Genomic DNA, 24,482 nt, shown 5'->3' with positions numbered 1-24,482 from the left:
TTTAATGTACAGTGCAATATACATTTTTTTTTTTTTTAAACTTAGATGCACTCCCCCCCCCACTAAATGAATAATTTTCTAATGAAGTTGATCTTCTTATTCACCTGTAGGAAGGATTGTCCATACTGGCAAAGTATAGAAGACTTTTACCTGTACATGCAGAGATTCAACAAGAACTTGAAGATATTGCAGATGACCCTCGATCCTATTCAACATATCTCAAGACTAGGCTTGCTTCGTTTTAAAATATTGCTCAAGTTCCTTTCCTGAAAAGTAAGTTGATTTCTCTACGTTCTACTAAGCACCCAAATTATGTTTTTTTATTTATTTATGAAATTAACATAAATCAAGCAAATCATAGTACATAAATACATTATTTTAAAGGCTGCTAGTTTTCAGAGTCATATTTGTGTTTATCTACTTCTACCTTCAAAGTATGAAAAGAATGCCTCGTGTGAATTTTAGGATGAATGTATTTACATACTATGGTTTGCTTGATTTATGTTAATTTCATCTTAAATGGATGGATAATGTTCTCCTTCTGCTCATTTTTACTATGATGACTAAGGAAGAGGCAGCTAATAGAGAGCTCTTAACAGTAGCAAACGACGCAAGGGCTGGTGGCCCTGCTGAAGGAGCGCATCTTCACATTGTTCATCTGTCTGATGCGAGATCTTCCTTAGATCTAATTAAGGTATGCTAGAGTTTCTCTTTGTTCTTATAGATATAAAATTCTAATCCAAACATAAAAAATGAGTTTTAAATAATAATAAAAAATGATAGTTTTAATAAAGTAAAGATGTGCTATTTGTAATAAAATTGAAACTGGGACCCCCAACATTGCATCCCAGCTATTATTAGATGACCCCTGTATTAAATTCAAATCTAGAAAAGGTCAAGGTCCAATCCAAAATATTTTTGGGACCACCTTTAGGCTCTGGTTATTCATCTCTCTCTCTTTTGGATCAATTTCCAAATTTTTACTACACACATTCTGAAGAGTTCTATCAAGAAACAATGTTTCAAAATAATCTTCTACCAGGCAGATGAATTTTAGTTACTTTTTAAATGAAGTATAGTGGAAAATGATCTAAAAATTCTGAAAATGGAATTTTTCTAAGTCCATAGCCTCATTGTTACTTGTTCAAAGTTTTGGAAAGTTTTACCAGTACTTTTATGAAGAATTAAAGATTCTATTCTCATTTCACTTCCTTGTTTGTCTAGGAAGCAAAAAGTGGTGATAGCAATGGTGATAGCACAACTATTGGATTTGGAGCATTATCACATCAAAAGTCGTTGCACAGGTATGGATAGTTTTGGATATGACTTTGATGAATGGATTTCTATAATCTTTGGATAGTTTTGGATTTGTTTAAAAACCTAGATAAGAATAGAGTTTTTGGGTTGTGTAGAACTTTTTGGATGGTTTTGAACTTAAGGATAGTTTTTAAAGCTTCACGAACATAGTTTTTGGATGTTTGGAATGTATAAACAATTATTGGATGTTCATGATTGGATATAATTTGTTTTTGATATTTTAAAACAATATTTTGGTAGTTGATTGATGCTTTGTGAAGCTTGTTTATAATGTTTTCTTAGATTATATAGAGCAAGTCAAATAGAACCTGCCGAATTAAAAAGTACATATACATATTCTACGGCCAGCAAAAAAGTCCGTTATATGAAATATTCAACAAGCAAAGAGTGTTGTGGTTTGTCCCACGAATTAACAGCGTGCAAAAGTAGTAGTAGAAATCTTAAAACACTACACACAAAATATATTGTTTAAGGCTTTTTAACGGCGTATTGTGACATGCCATTGAAGTGAATGACTTTCCATGATTGGTTATTATACGACTTTACAGCGCGCGTTGTAGAACCATCATCATGGCGTGCATTTCATGTCGTTAAAAGTGAGTATTATAAATATAAAATTTCATTCTCATGCCAACACATTTCATCTTCACAAAACTAAATCATTTTATCTATTTTTCTCAACACGTCATTTCATGGAAATCCACTTATTGAAACATCATGTGATTGTATTCTACAATATTTTTTCATGTCGTATTTCAGGTCTTCTTGTACTTCATCTTGCATTCGAATTCTTGTCCTCATTCCAAATTAGGAATATGTTTCACTGGGCAAGCCAAAAATTGTTAGTAGAATTTTTGTTAGGCTTAGATCGACAGAGACTTAACTAAAATCTCACCAAACAACATGATGATCAAGCAATTGTGTTGAGGTTTTATGTCTTGAAAGTTTCAAGGACTTCCTTGGAGTAAAAATAATGACAAAACAAACAAGAGAGAGAGAGAGAGAGAGAGAGAGAGAGAGAGAGATGATGATGAAGTAAAATGATTGAATAAACAATCAAGTTACAAATAAAATACATTAAGACTACTCCTATCTAAGTTTGAACTACTCCAATGTAGATTAGATCTACTCCTAATATGGAAAAGAAATAAAAATCAAGTCATGTATTTGATTTGTTGGTGCCCTCTACAATAGAGCCATCAATGGCAATTTATACAAAGAAATGTAGGAAAAAACTTCTATTAACCATCAATATAACTTCCACCTTTTTACATTGTCATTTGTCCTCCATCCCTTGAACCTTCAAAACTTGACTTAACTTCTCTTAATTTTTAAGATTTTCCTGCATAATCATAATAATAATAATAACAACAATAATAATAATAAGTAATAGAAAGTTTAAACATAGTCATATTTGACGGAAAATTTATTTATGGTGCAAACAATGCCCTCCAACTCTTTTAGAATGAGAGTACTCAAATTTTTGAAGAGTTGTATGAACATAAATATATAATATAAACTGTGAAAATTATAATCGATTGGCCATATATATAGTTTTTTTTTTTTTTTTTTGTGGCCACATCGAAATACTCCTCCATTACTCTTATATAAGAAATAGAAATAAAATTCAGAATTTCTTTTCGTAAACCACTTCATCAAAATTAATTTTTGATGTGAACCACAAAGCCATTCTTGTTGTTGGATGACAGAAATCATAATGTTAATTGACTTTAGAAAATTAATTTTTTTAACAAAATTAACAATGTCAAAAAGTTGAAATTCATCAAATGTGGGTTGTTCATAATTTGTAGCTATGTTTGGCTTAAAATCATACCCCCTAATTGGATTTTCACCATCATTTTGTGATGATTCATCGAATTTAGCAATGTTTGGCTAAAAATCAGGCCCTCTAATTGGATTTTCAACATCATTTTGTGATCGTTCATCAAATTTAGCCATGTTTGGCTTAAAATCATGCCCTCCAATTGAATTTTCACCATCATTTCGTGATGGTTGTTCAATAGTCTTTGTCATATTTGACTTAAAACCATACCCTCTAATTGGATTATTAACTTTAAAATGCTCAATATCCTTTTGGCAAAAGAAGTTGGTCTTCTTTTTCAATTAATGGCTTGAAAAATTGCCTCCTAGCCATGCCATTTTCAAAACTTAATTTTTTCTAGGCCATGGTTTCTGTGGATGGAAAGTTTTGCTTGGAAATGTCTCTTAGTAACTCATAAAATTTGTGCTTTTTAAGATTCTCTAATTTTTTACTCTAATGCTGAATTTCTCCATCAACTTGATAAACTTGACAACTAAGTTGATGGATTTTTCCATCAAAGTAATTTATATTTTTTTGCATCAAATAATATGGTGGTGATGAAATTATTTGAAATTTTTTCCAATCAAGAGAATTAATCGCTTTTCTTCCAATCTAAAAATAAATAAATAAATAAGTTAATTCTATACCCTCGCCCTTCCTTGCTTTCTGGCATCTGATATCAATTCTTTTTTTCAGGTCCTCAAGATGGCGGTTACAGATGCTGGCCACTAGGTCGTGGGCTCGTTTCTCTTGGAAAGTTTACAACAGCAAGTATGGTTTGTTTCTTTGTGTACATAATATGATACTTGACCTCATTTGTCTCTAATAATGAAAATACAATTTACAGAGCCGAGGCTGTGGATTTCAACAATTTGATATGAGACTAAATTTGTTGACCATAATGTTTAATTTATAATTTTGGAGCAAAATGCGTCCTTTCTATTTTTCTCATTTCTGAAATCTCTAAAAAAAATTTGATGATTAATTACTGTTCTTTCTGATTACTTATTTTTGTTTTTGAATATTTATTTTCATAATATTTTCCTTTTTCAACTTGTTTATATTGCATATTTCTCAGGCATGATTCCTGAGCTTTGATTTTTCTCAAGTATAGTTTTGTTATATATATATATTTTTCCTGTGCTCATTATGCTCAATCCTGCAGTTTAGCAATCGTCTAGCATCGGTCATGAGGATTCTTAACGTTATGCAGGCATCTACGCTTGACTATCAGTTCATCATTCTGCCCCTTCTGAAGTCATTCATGCGGGTTTGACTTTTTAATGCAGCATAATTCTCTGCAATGTTATCCAACTTTCTTGGATCTAAATTTAAATTAGTCAGAATTTTTCTATTCCAGGAACTATTTGAGGTTTTGGTCGACAAAGACACAAAGAAGAAGGCAGATGCTGCAAGAGAAGCACTTTTATCAGAGATTGAACTGGAAGCCAAGAAGAAGAAAGATTTTGAGTCCAAGAAAAAGAATAAAAATCAGAGAAAGAATAAGGATCCAAAGGTTTTTAACTTTAGACTCTGGTTGTGTTTTTTACCATCAAGGTTGCTGTCATGTATGTCTTACATGTTTTGTACAAGTTCAGTCTAATACTCATAGCATTGCAGGTTACTCAAGGTGATGACCTGTATGTACCGCAAGAGGAAACTGAAGAACAAGTGTAAGTCCTCAATTGTCTCTCAGCCGCAGATAGCACTGTAGAAAATTATTAAAAGATCACAGCTTTTTTCTAATATCGGCTCTAATGCACATTTTAAGTTTAATCTGGGTTTTCGATCTTTGTCTTCCTCCAGTCACTTTCCTGTTAGCTACAATGGTGATTATCCTAGTTCTGTGATTGTTGTTGCTGCAAGAGCTGATGAATTGGGGCTACAGGAAGAGGAACTTAAGCATGAAATTGAGCATGATGTGGAGGAAAGAAAGCTTGAAGAGAAGTTGGAGTATCAAAGGCAGATTGCGGAAGAGGATAAGCATACAAATCTAGCCAAGCAAAATAAGCATGCAGTTGCTGCATTCATAGCAGTGGAGGTGGAAGAAATGGATGTTATTTGCGCCACTGATTTAGGGCCAGGACTGAGAAATGTTGGTGAAAACAATTGCTTTATCAATGTGATTGTACAGGTTGGTGTTCTGTTCAAAGAGTTTTCTTTTTTTGGGGGTCTTGGTATAAATTTCATTTTCTATCCCCTTTAACCAAAGTATGATAATGAATTCATTTTATCCACCTTTTTGTCAATATGCAGTCTCTCTGGCATTTAAGAACATTTAGAGGCAAGTTTTTGAGAAGATCAACATCTGCTCATGCTCATATCAAAGATCCCTTTATTGTTTGCGAATTACATGGTATTTCACTGCCCTAAGAGAAGCTAAGGAAGGTGATGATGCTGTTTCTCCTACCACTTCAAGAATTGCTTAGAGCAAATGGCAAGATGGTAATTTCCTGGGAGTAGACAATTTTGATGGTCTTGTCATCATATTTTCACCCTTCTTCAAAGTTATAAATTTAGACGTCACTTCTGTTTCCTATGCAACTTCGGTTGCTGATTTGCTTGATTTTACAGGGACAAAAGAATGATGCTTCTGAAGCTATTTTGGATGTTCTTCATTGGTCATTTACTTTTGGTTCTGATACTAAAATTACCCGGAAGCAGTTACACAGACTCGGAATTGTGATAGTGATGCTTGTATAGCACATACAGTTTTTGTAATGAACATAATTGAAAAACTGAACTATAACGCTTGTAGTACTGCTGAATCCCGACAAATGAATTATCTTTGGAAATGGACAAATGCGTCTGCAATCAGACAATTGAAGACATGTTTTTTCTGAAGCATTTTATGATAAATTGTCAATTTTTCCTGTTATAGCGAAAGAAAAAACAAGTCCATTTTAGATATGTCTTTTAAAGTTGTGTTATTTCCCAACTCAGCATGATCATCCGAATGAGCTTTTGAAACGCGATATAAGGGAAAAACATCAGAATAGTTGTGGCGGCTGTAGCAAACAAAATATTCCTCACTGCATTCTTTCAACTCCTCCACGTGTTCACAATAGGTAAATTATAAGTTGTTTGAAAATATTTCATTACGCTTTGTGTTTTTTGTTTACTAGTTTTTAATTTGTTAATTGCAATTCTTAGTTGGGAGAGTCTTGAAGAGCCTGCACATAAAATATCTGCAACATTGGGAGCTCTAAGTACCAAGATAGATATTGGTGTCATCTACGAGGGTTTAGATCCAGGAAACACACATTATCTTATTTCAATGGTAAACTTGCCTTCGCTTTATACTCTTCTATCATTTAGTTCCATTTTTCATGATGGATTTAGTAAACAAATTTCCCCAAGTTCTATTGCTTATGGGCTTCATTTAAAGTCACTTTTCTTCTTCTTCTTCTTCTTCTTGTGAAATGTTGGTTTAGTAGAATGATAGAGCTGATTTTTTTTTTTTTTTTTTTCTCTTTTCCATTTTATTGAAGAATGTCTTCTTGCTTGATTGATACTCAATTCTCATTCCTTCCCTGTAGCATAGCAAATGCACTATTACTAGTTTGGCATCACTATTTATATTTTTGGACTAAATCAATAATATGACACGAACAGTTTATCTCATTAACAAATTTCCTTTTAGGTTTGCTATGGCCTAAAGCACTACATCTGCTTTGTTTACAACCATGCGAAAGAAATTTGGATTTTGTATGACAATGATAAAGTGAAGGTACATTCAATTAAGTTACAAGATTTTATTCTTATATCTTACCTTTCATTTAGTTTGTGTAATTTATGTTTAAATTTGAACAGGTTATTGGTAGTTGGGATGGTGTTCTTACCATGTGTTCAAGAAAGCGTTTGCAACCCCAACTTCTATTTTTTGAAGTGAAGGGAAGTGTCTCTGTAACTCCTTTGGAGGAAACCAAGGTGCCTGACAATCCTTAGGAAGTACGCAAGGCTAAAAGGAAAAGATCTGGCAACCATGGCAAGGCCAAGCAAGGTAAGCAACCTTTTTTTAAAGCTAGGCTATCCTGAATATCATTCTAATCTGTAAAAAATTGAAAAAATAATAAAATTGACACGGCATCTGCAAATCTCCAGGACTTGTTTGGATGGTTATATTCCCAAAGAAATATGTAGCAGTAAAAAGGGCTTTATGCCTACTTATAAAGTGACTTATTATGTATTACATACAATTATTGTTGTTTACCATCTAAGGTTGTTTTAATGCCATCATACATCTTAAGATATAGATAAAATGGGGCATATACAGGCAAGTGCTTGTGTTTTGGATTGTTGCTCTTTCATGGGTGGGGAAATTTGATCCGACGAAAGTTTCTCTGAATAACTAACAAAAAAAATAAAATAAAATTGATGAAGTAAAATAAAACCAAATATTGAATTCAGTGTTCCATATTCCTCCTGAAACATAAATGAGCAAATATAAGCTTGCCACATTGAGAGGTAAAGTAGTTGAAAACTATGGAAGGGCCTTTGCTCGGATTTCTGGTTTGTCCACAATTTTTAGAGACATCATGAGCACCATAATGAGCCAAAGGGTGCTTCAAAGCTATCCTTTGGGTTGATTTGATATTTAGAAATATTGATTTAACAGACACATTAGGGCGAGATTGTTAAATTTTGGTTTAATTTTATATTTTATTACTGTTTGTTTCTATTCAATATTCAAATTTGTAGTTTAAATTCTATAAAATTTGTGGGTTATTGTTGGTTAGTGATTTTTTAACTTCTATTATTTGTTGTAAAATTTGTTATTTGTAGCAATATACTTTATAATTTTTTATTTTTATTTTTCTGTAGATATGGATTTGGGTGATGAACACCTATCTAGTCATCTTCTTCAGAGACAGTCTAATTGTGTTATTTATGTACTTAAGGGTGACTTGGGAAACCATTCCTATGGTTATACCTCCATGCAAAATTGTGTTAAGGATTAAACTTTTAAAATTAGCATACTGGATTATAAAACTGATGAGGAGGCGTTTGAAGGGTTTATCTGCTTGAAGTCTTGCAAAAGGTTATATGTCTTCGATGGTTTCACGCTAGATAACAACATTTTATTAGTAGAAAGATTAGGGCCCAACTTTGCAACGTTCTTTGACGATGAATACACAACATTTGTGAGAAAGGGTTAGCCTCACACTCATTCGTTTGAGTTTATCAAGGACAAATTTTGTGCAATTTTCAAGTATTGTTTTTCTTCTAATTATTATGTTTAATAATAATATTTTGTAATTACTATTTTTTGCAATTAGTTATAATTGTTGTTATGTAGGGATATGATCAACGGATTATGGCGCATATATTCATTACAATTTGTGAGTGAAGTGAGGGTTGGCGGTACTTCAGTAATCAATAATTGTGCGAAACTTTTTTTTATTCATAATCCTAACTCTGGTATGTTTAGCAAGTTATATTTTTTTATTTTTTATTTTAGACTCTTTATTTTAATCATTTCTTTTCTTGGTATTGAAGTTTTTTTTGTTTTATAGAATTTTTTTTTTTTTTTTTGTACGAAGTATTTGAGGAGCTTGTTGAACTAAAAGAAATAATCATTGAAATTTTATTGAAGTCGTGTGGTAATTGGGATGGTTCTATAAAGATGTTGGAAAATTGTTTTCATCAACTGGCTGTACCAGGTGATTTGTATTGCTTTGTGTATTTTTTTGTGTGATGAAAATTATTTGTAAGTTTTATTTTTTTTTTTTCAAAACTTTGTATTTATTTATATATTTTTCACTTCACTTTTTTTTTTTTTTCTTTTTGTAGGAATAATGTTAATTTGGATTGGTTACTTGATAATTCTTTTTTCTAGAATACAATGGAGAAATCTAAGTTCATTCGTAAGTTGGGTAACATTTTACACGTGCAGCAAAGGTTAGATACATATTATTGAATATCTTTGTGATACTTATGGTATTATTGCACATTCTAGCTGGGAGAGTTTGGTTCCAAAGTCATGGTCGACTTGGGATGTCTATTGTCGGTTTGAAGCAGATATGAGAAAGGATAGAAGCAACAATAGTAATCGGCTTCAAAGTGTTAGACGTAAAATAGTAAGATACATGTGCAACTTGTTTGAACATGCAAATTCGAGCTTCCCTGTACTTGTATATTTTTTTTTTGTCCTGTGATTTGACTTTATTAAAAATTAATTCTTCTTTTAAATTTTTGATAGATGCGTGTGAAAAAGGAGAGAATTATTCAGGGGGAAGACAATATTATGTTTGTGTATGGAGGGATTGCTCTCCTCTTACGCCGTGCTTGCAACCACCTTTTTTTTTTTTATCTCCTGTCAAATAGCCCCCACCAACACTAAATGATATTTAGTGTGGTTGTTTTTTGTTTTGAAATACTAAATGGTATTTGGTTATTTATCCAAAAAACAAAAAAAAAAATCAAAAACAAAAAACAACCAGAGACACAATACCGTTCAGTATTGCTGGGGCATAAAAAAGTGGTGGTTGCATACACGGCGCAAGAGGCCAGCAGTCCCTCCAAACATATCATCTTCCATCTAAACAATTCTCTCCATTATCACACGCATCTATCAAAAATTTAAAAGAAGAATTAATTTTTAATAAAGTCAGATCAGAGGACAAATAAATAAATAAAGACAAAAATTATATATACATACATGTACAGGGAAGCTGGAATTTGCATGTTCAAACAAGTTGCGTATGTATCTTACTATTTTATGGCTGACACTTTGAAGCCGATTATTATTGTTGTCGCTGCTGTCCTTCATATTTGCTTCAAATCGATAATAGACATCCCAAGCCGGCCCTGACTTTGGAACCAAACTCTCCCAGCCAGAAGGTACAATAATACCATAAGTAACACGAAGATATTCATGTATATACTCGTCAAGATACGAGGTATCTAACCTTTGCTGCACGTGTAAAATATTATCCAACTTACGAATGAACTTAGATTTTTCTATTGTATTCTAAAAAAATAATTATCAAGTAGGCAATCCAAATCAACATTATTCCTACAAAACGAAGAAAAAAAAAATAGTGCATTGAAAAATATATAAATAAAAAAAAGCTTTAAAAAAATAAAAATAAAACTTACAAATAATTTTCATCACACAGAGAACACACAAAGTAGTACAAATCAACTAGTACAGCTCGATGAAAACAATTTTCCAGCATCTTTATAAAACCATCCCAACTACCACACGGCTTTAATAAAATTTCAATGATTATTTCCCCTAGTTCAACAAGCTCCTCAAATACTTCGTAAAAAAAAAAAAAAAAATTGTAAAACAAAAAAAACTTCAATACCAAGGAAAGAAATTATTAAAATAAAAAATCTAAAATAAAAAAATATAACTTGCTAAACATACCAGATTTAAGATTATGAATAAAAAAAAAGTTTCGCACAATTATTGAATACTGAAGTACTGCCAGCCCTCATTCCACTCACAAATTGTAATGAATATATGTGCCGTAATCCGTTAAATATATCCCTACATAACAACAATTATAACTAATTGCAAAATATAATAATTACAAAGTATTATTATTAAACATAATAATTAGAAGAAAAACAATACTTGAAAATTGCACAAAAATTGTCCTTGATAAACTCAAACCGAGTGTAAGGCTTACCCTTTCTTACAAATGTTGTGTATTCATCTTGAAAGTACGTTGCCAAGTCGGGCCCTAATCTTTTTACTAATAAAATGTTGTTATCCAACATGAAACTATCGAAGACATATAACCCTTTGCAAGACTTCAAGCAGATAAACCCTTCAAACGCCTCCTCATTAGTTTTGTAATCCAGAGTGCTAATCCTAACACAGTTTTACATGGAGGTATAACCGTAGGAATGGTTTCCCAAGTCACCCTCAAGTACATAAATAACACTATTAGACTGTCTCTGAAGAGATGACTGAATGGGTGTTCATCACCCAAATCCATATCTACAGAAAAAAAAAAAAAAAAATTATAAAGCATATCGCTGCAAATAACAAATTTTACTGCAAATAATAGAAGTTATAGAATCACTAACCCACAAATTTTATAGAATTTAAATAATAGAAGTTATAGAATCACTAACCCTCAAATTTTATAGAATTTAAACTACAAATTTGAATATTGAATACAAACAAACAGTAATAAAATATAAAATTAAACGAAAATCTAACAACCTCGCCCAAATGTATCTGTTAAATCAATATTTCTAAATATCAAATCAACTATAAGGATAGCTTTGAAGGCACCCTTTGGCTCATTATGGTGCTCATGATGTCTCTAAAAATTGTGGACAAACCAGAAATCCGAGCAAAGGCCCTTCCATGGTTTTCAACTACTTGAGTGAATGAAATAAATATAAATTTTAGAAGTTCGGAATCTCCTTTAGCTACCTCTCAATATGGCAAGCTTATATTTACTCATTTATGTTTCAGGAGGAATATGGAACACTAAATTCAATATTTGGTTTTATTTTACTTCATCAATTTTATTTTATTTTTTTTGTTAGTTATTCAGAGAATCTTTCGTTGGATCAAATTTCCTCACCCATGAAAGAGCAACAATCCAAAATGCAAGCACTTGCCTGTATATGCCCCATTTTATCTATATCTTAAGATGTATGATGGCATTAAAACAACCTTAGATGGTAAACAACAATAATTGTATGTAATACATAATAAGTCACTTTATAAGTAGGCATAAAGCCCTTTTTACTGCTACATATTTCTTTGGGAATATAACCATCCAAACAAGTCCTGGAGATTTTCAATTTTTTCAATTTTTTTACAGATTAGAATGATATTCAGGATAGCCTAGCTTTAATAAAAGGTTGCTTGGCCTTGTGTCACGGGCCGACTCCTTTAGAGGTGCAGCGGATCAATTTTTGCCCGTGTGGCGCTCAAACTCCACCAAGTTTAAGCCCGCCATAGCTCATTGACAAATCGAGTGTTGATGGTCTCACCCGTTTGAACATTAGGGCCTATGCTTTGTCAAGCAAAACAACTTCACATGGAAGCTCCGTCTTCACCCGGATGCCACAAGTAGGCCTGACACCTCCAGTGCACCAAGCACGGCATAAGTCGCTGCATAGCGCCAAGCTTAGCTCAAGCAAGGTGCTCGCCCAACTTAGGTTCATGTCATCAAGGTGCCTAGCCACACAACAATGTGCTAGCAAAGGTCCTCAACTTAGCTGACAAGCCAACGTTGCATGTTGGGTCTTTAGTAGCATCTCGAAGTGTCGTAGGGTCTAGCATGCCTCAATAGATGCATATTGGATGGCCACTCGGTCATGCGAAGCCCGCAAGCCATCGAGGGTCAATCTCTTGCCTACGGCGTAGTCCTTGTGCCAACACGTGTGCTAGATTTCGCCTAAGGCCATTGCGCACCTTAGCGTTGCACCAACGTGTAGCATGAGTAAGGCGATGTCTCAATCCGTAGTTTGCATGTAGCATAATGTAGTCCCTCAATGGACGTAGTCATTGCATAACTTGATGCTTTCATTCGATAGCCCATATATGCGGTGTCGTCGTCCAACCGCTTAGCTTAAGCCACAGGATCCCCTCGTGCAAGGTTGAACCCAAACCAAGCACTAGAGTTGGCACACGAGGCTTTCAGTGGTGCCTCGATAGCCCATTCGGTCCAAAACGAGTCCCAAAGATATCATATTGCGTGGCATAATGGAAACAACGTAGTGGACCTCCCCTTGGGAGGACAGGCGCAATGCTTACATCATTGCACCGTCCACGGGGCTCCCAAACCCACGTGGAGACTCTAGACACCCCTCTGGATGCCTAAAGCCCGCCCTTGAGTTGCCCCAAGGTTGCTCACTTCAAGCCCAGTTTGGGCGGGGAGGCAGGTAGGTAGCACACCATGCCCTCTTATAATAGCTTGTTAAGCAATTTTCCATCTGGTAGGAGGAAACATCATACATGTCCGAGGAGTCATAATGACTTATATGGGCTGTGGCTTTGTCTTTTGTTGGCTATTAGTGGCTTACATGCCTTGGGCTACTTGGGGCCAATGTTAGGCCACGTTGGGGCACTTCCAACGGCCACTCTTGAGCACTCAAATGGCCACACCACCGTGTGCGAAACGTCACGGAGTTAGCCTTGCAAGGCAACCCGTGACACCTTGCCATGGTTGCCAGATCTTTTCCTTTCAGCCTTTCGTACTTCCTAAGGATTGTCAAGCAACTTGGTTTCCTCCAAAAGAGTTACAGAGACACTTCTCTTCATTTCAAAAAAATAGAAGTTGGGGTTGCAAATGCTTTCTTGAGCACATGGCAAGAACACCATCCCAACTACCAATAACCTGTTCAAATTTAAACATAAATTACACAAACTAAATGAAAGGTAAGATGTAAGAATAAAACCTTGTAACTTAATTGAATGTACCTTCACTTTATCATCGTCATGCAAAATTCAATTTTCTTTCGCACGGTTGTAAACAAAGCAGATGTAGTGCTCTAGGCCATAACAAATCTGAAAGGAAATTTGTTAATGAGATAAACTATTCGTGTCATATTATTGATTTAGTCCAAAAATATAACTAGTGATGCCAAACTAGTAATAGTGCATTTGTTATGCTACAGGGAAAGAATGAGAATTGAGTATCAATCAAGAAAGAAGATATTCTTCAGTAAAATGGAAAGAGAAAAAAAAAATCAGCTCAATCATTCTGCTAAACCAACATTTCACAAGAAGAAAAAGTAATGAAGCCCATAAGCAACAAAACTTGGGAAAATTTATTTACTAAATCCATCATGAAAAATGGAACTAAATGATAGAAGAGTATAAAGCGAAGGCAAGTTTACCATTGAAATAAAATAACGTGTGTTTCCTGGATCTAAACCCTCATAGATGACACCAATATCTATCTTGGTACTCAGAGCTCCCAATGTTGTAGATATTTTATGTGCAGGCTCTTCAAGACTCTCCCAACTAAGAATTGCAATTAACAAATCAAAAACTAGTATACAAAGAACACAAAGCATAATGAAATATTTGTAAACAACTTATAATTTACCTATCGTTTACACATGGAGGAGTTGAAAGAATACAATGAGGAATATTTGGTTTGCTACAGCGGCCACAACTGTTTTGATGTTTTTCCATTATATCGCGTTTCAAAAGCTCATTCGGATGATCATGCTGAGTTGGGAAGTAACACAACTTTAAAAGACATCTAAAATGGACTTTTCTTTTCTTTCGCTATAACAAGACAAATTGACAATTTATCATAAAATGCTTCAGAAAAAACATGCCTTCAATTGTCTGATTGCAAACGCATTTGTCCATTTTCAAAGATAATTCATTTGTCGGGATTCTGTAGTACTACAAGCGTTACAGTTCAGTTTTTCAATTATGTTCATTCCAAGAATTGTATGTGCTATACAAGCATCACTATCACACTTTCGAGAGTCTGTGTAACTGCTTCCGGGTAATTTTAGTATCAGAACCAAAAGTAAATGACCAATGAAGAACATCCAAAAAAGCTACCAAAGCTTTAGAAGCATCATTCTTTTGTCCCTATAAAATCAATCAAATCAGTAATCAAAGTTGCATAGTGGTAGGTTCCTACTTATTGCTAATTCTGCGAACAAGCTTCGGTTAATCGAGTTGTATTTTTTTTTGGTGTTTTGGTCTTCCCGTTCCAGCAGGAAAAGTTGCGCTCGAGCGGAGTTTTCACCTTCTCAGTGATTTTATGCTTGAGTGTAAGTTCCAGCGCTCGAGCATGGACCTTGGTTTAGAACACGCATTTTGGTGACACCGCACGAGCGGCCACTAAATAAATGTGCACAATATTTATATTTTGCTTTAAATGTAATTGTACGATCATGATTATTTATAAATATTTTTTCAAAATATTTTCAAGCACTACTACTTCTACTCTTAGATGATGATCCAACCGTTGGAAGAGGGATATTAGAAAGAGAATCAACAGATTCATGTTGTGTGGTATATATATCAACTTTGACATAAGCATTAAGAATATTAAGATTCATAGTAATGTAAGTAAAACAATATATAAGAATTAACAATTAATTTAAATAATGTGTAAATACAATCAGTAAAAAATAATAATTAATATATGTGCACAAATAATTAATGAAAAAAATGAGTAGCTAATAAATTTGATTAAACTAATTAATGTTACCGACTGGCAAATGCGATAAGAAATTAGGTTCTTTTGATAAAATTTTCTTCTTGCACAATTTAGGGATGACACTTTAAAATTAATTGAGAGTTTAAGAGAGATTGAGAGAATTTAAAAGAGAGAATTATTTGTTGTGAGATTTATTTTAAAAAATGAAAGATAATTATAATTGTTTTAAAGAGTGAAATAAATTTATAAATATATATTACCGTTTGAATCATGACTATTGGTTTGCATATAGCATTGGCCGTTGGTTTGAATTATGACTGTTGGTTTGTTAATTTGAATTATGACTGTTGGTTTCTTATTACACACACACACTCTCTCCCTCTCTCTCTCTTGTTCCATTATTTCGGTTGCTATAGCATTGGCAGCCACAGTGCCCACTCCACTCCCACACTCCATTTCTCTCTCTCTCTCTCTCTCTCTCTCTCTCTCTCTCTCTTGTTCTTGTGGTTAGCCTAGGGGTGGGTAAACTATTATAAAAAAAAAATAAAATTCTAAATTATTAATGTTATTTATTTAATTATATAATTTTTATTTCAGTTCTTGTAATTCAATTGTAGATAATTGTACAAATTATTAACTATTATGTTATTTTGTTTTTGTTTTTTTATTTTTTTATTTTTGCAAGATCAATCTTTTATTTATTTTATTTTTTTAATTATTTAACCATTGCAAGTTTTTTATTTTTATTTTTTGAAATTTGACCATTGGTAGAGAGAGGGCCGGATGGGTGGGTTGGGTTGGGCCGCCGTTGGGATTGAAATTTTTTGGGCCGGGCTGGGCCACAAATGGAAGGCCTAGGCCCGGGCTGAAATGGACTGGGTCCACCTCGAACCTTTGGCAGTCTTCAGGCCGCCCACGAACGTCGGACCATGTTTACACCCCTACCTAAATGTACGCCAAATGTTCCATTCCTAATTATTTCTCCTAAAACTCCCCCCAAACGATATGGCAAATAATTTGAAGAGAATTGATTGGTTTGTTTCTCACATCATTAGGAAGGAAAAAATTAGAATATGTAGCATTGCTCCTTTGATACCCAACTACATAAGTTTCTCCTTCTATCCTATATTAATAGTGTTTTTTGAATTCAAACTTTAAAATACTATTTTATTTTTATTTTAAATATATTTATAATTACTTATAAGGGATGATCTTGGAACTTTCAACTTTAAATTTTAACTTTTCAAAGTGAATATGTATATTAAGACAACAAAATTGAAATAATGGACCAACAAATTCGAACGGAGGTAGTACATTGTTTTTTATTTTATTTTTTTGTGATTTTTTTATAAAAAAATTGTGTCAAGTTTTTTTTTTTTTTAAAATCTTTTTCAAGAATTTAAAAGTAAAAAATCTTTAAAAAAAATCCAAAAAGTTTACTAAAAAACTTCTTTTTTTTTTTTTGTCATTAGTGGATTTTTAAAAAAATATTTATTTTTATTTTTTGATTTGTCTAGTTGAATAGATTAGGAGAAATTATATTTTAAAAAAACTAGATTTAAACGTTATAACAAAATAAATTCTGAATTTTTTATTTTATCAGTTTAAATTATAAAGTTTTGATTTATTGTCAATATATATCATTTGCCTATTTTCATGAAATAAAATCAATAAAAATAATATTTTAATCATTAAACTCAACAAAAAAAAAAAATAGTACTTTAGATATTTTAAATACTATTTTTTATTTATCAACGTGTTTTTGAAGGGAAGATGTGTTCGAAGAGTTTTATATATTAAACGATTTGAAATATCGAGACAGATACTGGACATTTGCAAATGCCGTGTCAACATGTATAGCATGCCAATTTTATTATTTTATTATTTGTTTACAGATTAGAATGATATTTGGGATAACCTAGCTTTAGTGGGTGTTTAAGAGGTTGCTATTTTAGTAGATTATTTTTCGTTTTTGACTATTTTAGTAGGCTAAAATTTATGTGTTTGGGAAAATAGTTGATTTTTTTGTAGTTGGATGTAATGTTTGTGAAAGAAAAAGTGAAATGATTATGGATTTGATGTGACATTTTATCTTATTAGCTATTTTAGCCTATTTTGTTTTTTTGTAGATTTTAGCCACACACAAAAAAAGAGGGGCTAAAATCCAACTTGCCAAACACCCCCCTAATAAAAGGTTGCTTACCTTGCTTGGGCTTGCCATGGTTGCTAGATCTTTTCCTTCATCCTTTTGTACTTCCCAAGGATTGTCGAGCACCTTAATTTCCTCCAAAGGAGTTACAAGGACAACTCCCTTCACTTCAAAAAATAGAAGTTGGGGTTGCGAACACTTTCTTGAACACATTGCAAGAACACCATCCCAACTACCAATAACTGTTCAAATTTAAACATAAATTACACAAACTAAACGAAAGGTAAGATATAAGAACAAAACGTTGTAACTTAATTGAATGTACCTTCACTTTATGATCGTCTTACAAAATCCAATTTTCTTTCGTACGGTTATTAACAAAGCAGATGTAATTCTCTAGGCCATAACAAACCTAAAAAACAATTTGGTAATGAGATAAACTATTCTTGTGTCAAATTATTGATTAAGTCCAAAAATATACATAGTGATGCCAAACTAGTAATAGTGAATTTGCTATGCTACAGGGAAAGAATGAAAATTGAGTATCAATCAAGCAAGAAGACATTCTTCAATAAATAAAATGGAAAGAGAAGATAAAAAAATCAACTCCATCCTTCTACTAAACCAACATTTCACAACACGAAGAAGAAGAAGAAGAAAAGTGACTTTAAATGAAGCCCATAAGCAACAGAACTTGGAAAACTTTGTTACTAAATCCATCATGAAAACCAATATAAGGACTTTTTACATACTTCTCATATGTTTAATGACTCCCTCCCTGTGTATGTGTGCTTGGATGTACGTGGTTTTGTGGATGGAGACAATGAAAGTCAACCAATGTGGTTCATGTTGTACAATACGTATAATTAAATTACAGACAGATTCAGAAAAAGGATATTTAAATTATAGAACAAGAAATCATGGAACTAATTTATGTTGGACATTACATTTTGAAGAACAGAAATATAAAACACATACAACATGGAATAAAATAGTAAAGTAAAAAAAAAAAAAAAAAAAAAAACAGGAAGTAAACTAAAATCCGTGTAATACCATAGTTTCCTTAAAACAGATTCACCCCAAAAATAATACAATAAATACAACCCATAAGCGGAAGGATAAAATAAATAATATGACTTCATTCATCAAAGTTCGTATACAAGAGATAACACATGCGATATACATTCTCAAACTGTTTTTTCTGAATCTACAGCATGTATTACAATGATGAGAGAACTAAAAACTAAACAGGTAATCATATGCCCTATAGTGTTACATCTTTCAAAGTCATTGCTTGGTTACAACAAAAGTGAGCCTAGCTCAATACAGTTAAAGCCCTTGGTTATACAAAAGAATACAACAAAAAAAAGAAGCTCTTGCTCCCTAAATGTCCCTCCAACCTATTGCCTTGGTAGAGAAATATCACCAACACCTGAAAAATATTTTTTTTTCCACATAGGGTGAGCCAAAACCCAGTAGGAATAATCTAACACAATATATGAGATTTAACAAAGATATAAGTACAATGTGCATATGTAATGCCTGTAACAAAACATTCACATTTTATATAATCATAAAGTACCAAGTTCATATCTTAATCTATTCTCCTTTAATTCATTTCAATTCATGTGCCAATTTCATTATCTTTCAACAATCCAACTGAGGCTATAACTCAGTAGTTCTCCACTCAACACAATTATCGCACAAACACTTCAATCTGCCATTTTTCGAAAATTTCGTCCGCGGGATCGGCACCGATGTATATACGCGGTTTCGAGACTTTCACCCATGACACTCCGGCCAACTTAATTTCAATAGAGTCTATCCCCTATCTCCTCCCAAACATGGAGTACATCTCTTTTCTCCTCCCAAACATCATACATATACAATGTGTTTAAAACATAGTCATATTCAATGACAACCAACAATAGATTAGTTTTAATTCACCTAATCCTCATGTAATTTCTACAACAATCATAGTTATCCTTCATCGATAGCCCAATACAATTATTTCTAAATAGATATTCAATCTCAAGACAGATAATTTATTCAAAATTTTCAAAGGTGTGAGGTAATACATATCCAACTCCACCATTTAGTTCAATATTCGTCCAATTTCATATTTACAACACCAATTTCATTTATTTATATAAAATAGATATTTGAATCATTTTAGAGCAAACTCCCCTCTCTCTTTTTCCAAATATCAACCCAAAGGCCAAGGTTAACTACTTTGCCACAAGATACCTCATATTCAAACTCCATAACCCTTTATATCATACTCACTCAAAAACCCCTCTTTTGATTTTAAATCCAAACCCTCGGTTTGTCCATAACACTCCCATATCCCACCATTGTTACACAACAACGAATAACTAAGTTAAAAACCATATGAAAATATAAAAAATCCCTACCTCAAGCTTAGAAGACCAAAGCAATAAAGAAGAAACTTCAAAGACGTCGAAACCAACTTCTACTCGGATCAAAACGGAGTTCTTGAGGTGCTCTACCATTTTCTCAAAGGCACTAGGGTGAGATCTCAATGGATCTAGGTGAAATAGTAGAGAGAAGATGAGTTTTAGAGAGAGAAACTCAAGATCTAGGGTTTTGGAAAGTTTTAGAGAGAGAGAGAGAGGAATGAAGAAATGAGCTAAAAAGTTGTCTAGGGTTCATGGACTGATATACACGCAGTTCGCTTGAGCGCAAGAAGTGACGCTCAAGCGCAGAATACACACTTTAAGAAGTTTTACAGACGAAGGACATCGCTCGAGCTCAAGATTGGACGCTCAAGCACCCATCCGCTCGAACGTAGGAAACCACTCAAGCATAGAATACACTCTTCCAGTATTTGCAGGTCTGCAAAAATACTGAGAGTTTGCAAAGCCCACTTGAGCAAGCGGAGGAGCAAAAATCTAGGCAACAAGGTTTGGAAAAAATCAAGCAACCAACCCGTTCCAAACACACAACTACAATCCAATAACCACATTTAAGGAGGAATAAAGGAAAAAACAACAATGAACAATATTCAGAAATCATAAGCCCGAGTCCGGAATGCAACAAGAGTTGGGTCAAAACCGAAATCACTATAACGTCCCCCCCTTAAGGAATTCAGTCCCTGGAATTTCAAATCAAGTTCAAAGTCATTATTAAACCATTCATAACAATGTTAATCTAACAAATTCAACATCATGACCCACTCTCCGACCATTCATTCCCATCAACTCGATACACAAGTTCCAATATTGAAAGTGCAATTTACAATTTCCCAAAACATTTACAATGTTTAAAATTTACACAACATATACAATGCTTCCAAAAGTGATACAACATGCACGATATTCCATATTCTCAAAACATATACAATGCTTATATTGAATCCATGTTTCCAAAATACCCCATAACATATACAATGTTTTCGTGTTTTAAAACATATACAATGCTTTTACATTTCATTTGCATAATCAAAATCTCATTATATATATTCAAACACCAACAAATAAGTCCGGATATTTCTCTCGGACTTCCAATTCATGTTCCCAAGTTACTTCCTCAACTCCGTGGTGTTTCCATAATACCTTAATCGAGGGAATCGTCTTGCCTCGCAAAACTTGGTCCCTAGTATCCAAGACTCTCAGTGGTCTCTCCCCATACGAGGCATCATCATCTATCTCTAAGTCGATCCAATCCAACACATGCGATGGATTCGGCTCATACTTTCGGAGCATACTAATGTGGAACACATCATGAACCCCGGAAAACTGTGGCGGTAACGCCAAACGATAAGCTACCTCCCCAATCCGCTCAAGGATCTCAAAAGGGCCAATAAATTGAGGGGACAACTTCCCACTCTCCCCAAATCTCATCAACTGCCTAGGTGATATCTTCAAAAAGACATGATCTCCTACCTCAAAAGACAAAGGTCTCCTCCTACGGTCAGCGTTACTTTTCTGATGACTCTGAGCCGTAACCAACCTCTTACGAATAAGTTCCACTTTCTCCATCGTTTCCCGAACTAACTCCAGCCCCAACAAAGGTGCATCACCCACCTCGGCCCAACACACTGGAGACCTACACAATCGGCTATACAAGGCCTCAAATGGCACCATGCCAATACTCGATTGGAAGCTATTGTTATGGGCAAACTCCACTAAGGGCAAGTGCCTTTACCATGACCCCTTGAAGTCAAGGACACAACCTCGAAGCATATCCTCAAGGATCTGAATGCATATCCTCAAGCATCCCGTCGATCTGAGGATGATACGCAATGTTAAAGGTCAATCTAGTGCCCAAGGCACTCTACAAGCTTTGCCACAACCGAGTTATGAAACACGGATTTCTATCTGAAACAATTGTTACAGGGACCCTGTGCAACCTCACTATGTCCCTAATGTAAAGGTCTGCAAGATAGTCTACCGAATTGCTCACACGTATAGATATGAAGTGCGCCAACTTGGTCAACCGGTCAACCGGTCAACTACCACCCAAATGGCATCGCTACCCCGTTGAGTCCTCAGAAGACTCACAACAAAATCCATCATGACATGCTCCCACTTCCACTTAGCTATAGGCAAGGGTTGCAACCAACCCACTGGCCTCTGATGCTCGGCCTTTACTTGCTGACAAGTAAGGCATTTCGATACAAACACAGTTACATCCTTCTTCATACCTCTCCACAAAAACTGGCGACAAAGGTCGTGATACATCTTTGTACCTCCCGGATGCACCACAAAGCGTGAATGGTGAAACTCTTGGAGTACTTCCTCTCGGCAAGACTTCGGTACGAACAAATGGTCACGGTATCTCACACTCTAGTCGGGATATACATTCAAGCCCTTTTCTACTTTCCCACTAGAGATCTTCTCCCAGAGTGATTCTACCTCAAGGTCCCTCTTATCCACTTCTAACACTCGATTCACAAGTGTAGGTTGGACAACTATCGTAAACAAGGCCGCAGATTTAACAGATTTGCCAAGATACAAGTCAAACTCTCCAAGAGCACCCAACATCTCCCACTTCCGGACGACAATACTAACCACACCGCTAATAGACTTTTTACTCAAGGCGTCAGCTATAACATTGGCCTTTCTCGGATGATAATGCAACCCCAAATCATTGTTCTCTATGAACTACATCCACCTCCTCTGCCTCAAATTCAAGTCTTTCTGTGTAAACAGATACTTCAAACTTTTGTAGTCAGAAAACACCTCAAATTTCTCCCCATACAAATAATGCCTCCAAATTTTTAACGCAAAGATCACCGCTGCCAACTCTAGGTCATGAGTAGGGTAGTTTCTCTCATGTGTTTTCAATTGCAGTGAGCCATAGGCTACTACCTTCCCTTCTTGCATCAAAACACAACCAAGACCTTCTTGTAAGGCATCACAATACACCAAATAACCTAAACCCCTCTCCGAAATAATCAATAGTAGAACAGTGGTAAGTCTAACCTTAAGCTCTTGGAATGACTTCTCGTAAGTCTCATTTCACACAAACTTAATTCTCTTCCTCGTCAGTCTAGTTAGTGGTGAGGCTAGCCTAGAGAAATCCTTCACAAACCGAGGGTAATACCAGGCTAACCCCAAGAAACTACGGATCTCAAAGGCATTCTTAGGTTGTTCCCAATCTTGCACTGCCTCTATCTTGGATGAATCTACAGTCACCCCTTCTCTGGATACCATATGGCCTAAGAACTTAACCTCTCTCAACCAGAATTCACACTTCCCAAACTTAGCATATAACTTGTGGGCTTTAAGCAACTCAAGTACCACTCGTAGTGTTCCTTGTGCTCCTCCTCAGAGGGTGAGTAAATCAAGATGTCGTCTACAAAAACGACCACAAAACAATCTAGGAACTCACGAAAAATCCAGTCCATCAAATCCATAAACACAGCCGGTGCATTGGTTAGCCCAAAAGGCATCACTAGAAACTCATAATGGCCATACCGCGTACGAAATGCCGTCTTCGGGATATCCTCCTCCCTTACCCTTAGCTGGTGATAACCCAATCTTAGATCTATCTTAGAAAAGTAACAAGACCTCTTCAACTGATCAAACAAATCATCTATACAAGGCATTGGGTACTTGTTCTTAATAGTCACCCAGTACAACTTCCGGTAATCTATACAAAGTCGCAACGCCCCATCTTTCTTTTTAGCAAAGAGAGTCGGTGCCCCCCAATGTGAAGTACTAGGGCGGATAAAACCCTTATCTAGCAATTCCTGGAGTTAAATCTTCAACTCACTCAATTCAGCAGGTGCAGACCTATACGGTGCCAAAGAAATCGATGCCATACCAAGCACTAGATCAATAGAGAACTCGATCTCTCAATGAGGTGGCAAACTAGTAAGATCCTCGGGAAAGACATCTAGGTATTCGCAAACTATCCTTAGCAACTCCACCCGGACCTCATCACACTCACTACTCAAGAAGCTAGCAAGAAGGCAACTAAGTTCACTCTGCCCACGTGGATCATATACTAGTGATAAGACTCTATCCACCCAGTCCCCCAAGAAATAAGAACAATCACCACTCAAGGTACATACAGTAACCCTCTGATGGTAGCAATCTATAACAACCCGATATGACGATAACCAGTTCATACTTAAAATAACATCAAAACTAGACATATCAAGCAATACAAATGCAAAAGGAAGCCGACAACCTCTATGTCACAATGCCGGCATCCCTGTTTCAAGATAACCTCACCACCAAAATGTGACTCTACACAAATAGAAGATGCTAACTGTGCCAACTCCAATCCCAAAATCGATGCAAATACAAATGAGATAAAAGAATGGGATGCACCGGTATTAATCAACACATTAGCAAGAATTGCAAAACAAGAAGGTACCTCTCACTACCGAGGGTGCTGGTACAAGATCTGGCGTGGTAACAGCATACACGGGCCCTATAGGCCTTTGGTCTACCTACTCACCTCTCAGAGCATAGGCTTGATGCATTGACTGAGCTGATGATTCCCCATGATTAGCCCTCGAGGCCTGTGCTGACTGTGCTGGCTGGTGGCTCTATGTCTGTCTCAAACTAGACGCATTGGGTGTGCTACCCAACTGTGGGCAAAACCTCCT

General features: G+C 34.9%; 2 protein-coding genes across 14 annotated transcripts in view; both read left to right on the top strand.

The window, feature by feature from the left end:
- LOC114306220 (uncharacterized) overlaps window positions 1–24,482 on the top strand; it is a 65,796-nt gene that overhangs the window by 16,197 nt on the left and 25,117 nt on the right. For 2 of the 13 annotated variants that reach the window (XR_014343064.1, XR_014343066.1), the window contains 5 exons: window positions 111–273; window positions 569–694; window positions 1,225–1,304; window positions 3,836–3,910; window positions 4,305–4,372. Coding sequence is in view for 2 of the 13 variants with exons in the window: in XM_082893159.1 (XP_082749285.1) it covers window positions 4,329–4,409; window positions 4,500–4,655; window positions 4,760–4,812; window positions 4,946–5,273; window positions 5,396–5,512 (735 nt within the window). In the remaining 11 variants the exon portion in view is untranslated. Of the gene's footprint in view, window positions 1–110; window positions 274–568; window positions 695–1,224; window positions 1,305–3,835; window positions 3,913–4,304; window positions 4,410–4,499; window positions 4,656–4,759; window positions 4,813–4,945; window positions 5,274–5,395; window positions 5,969–14,800; window positions 15,020–24,482 lie in introns of those variants that run through there. The other 11 variants (XR_014343062.1, XR_014343060.1, XR_014343061.1 and 8 more) reach the window with 11 other exon arrangements.
- LOC145822298 (uncharacterized) lies at window positions 5,531–13,665 on the top strand. Its single transcript, XM_082918961.1, has 6 exons — window positions 5,531–5,584; window positions 5,714–5,836; window positions 6,083–6,207; window positions 6,293–6,419; window positions 6,783–6,869; window positions 6,953–13,665. The coding sequence occupies exons 1-6, from the start codon at window positions 5,531–5,533 to the stop codon at window positions 7,085–7,087; spliced, it is 651 nt and encodes a 216-aa protein (XP_082775087.1). The 3' UTR covers window positions 7,088–13,665.

This window comes from Camellia sinensis, chromosome 1 (assembly GCF_055761805.1).
Source record: "Camellia sinensis isolate YWXY chromosome 1, ASM5576180v1, whole genome shotgun sequence".
NCBI lineage: Eukaryota > Viridiplantae > Streptophyta > Magnoliopsida > Ericales > Theaceae > Camellia > Camellia sinensis.
This window is presented reverse-complemented; position numbering and strand designations above follow the sequence as displayed.

Bases quoted from the DNA above. Each gene is read 5' to 3' on its own strand.
- LOC145822298 (XM_082918961.1), top strand. From the start codon at position 5,531: ATGATGCTGTTTCTCCTACCACTTCAAGAATTGCTTAGAGCAAATGGC. The intron at 6,208-6,292 runs GTAAATTATAAG...TGCAATTCTTAG, and splicing joins CCTCCACGTGTTCACAATAG to TTGGGAGAGTCTTGAAGAGC. The intron at 6,870-6,952 runs GTACATTCAATT...AAATTTGAACAG, and splicing joins ATGACAATGATAAAGTGAAG to GTTATTGGTAGTTGGGATGG.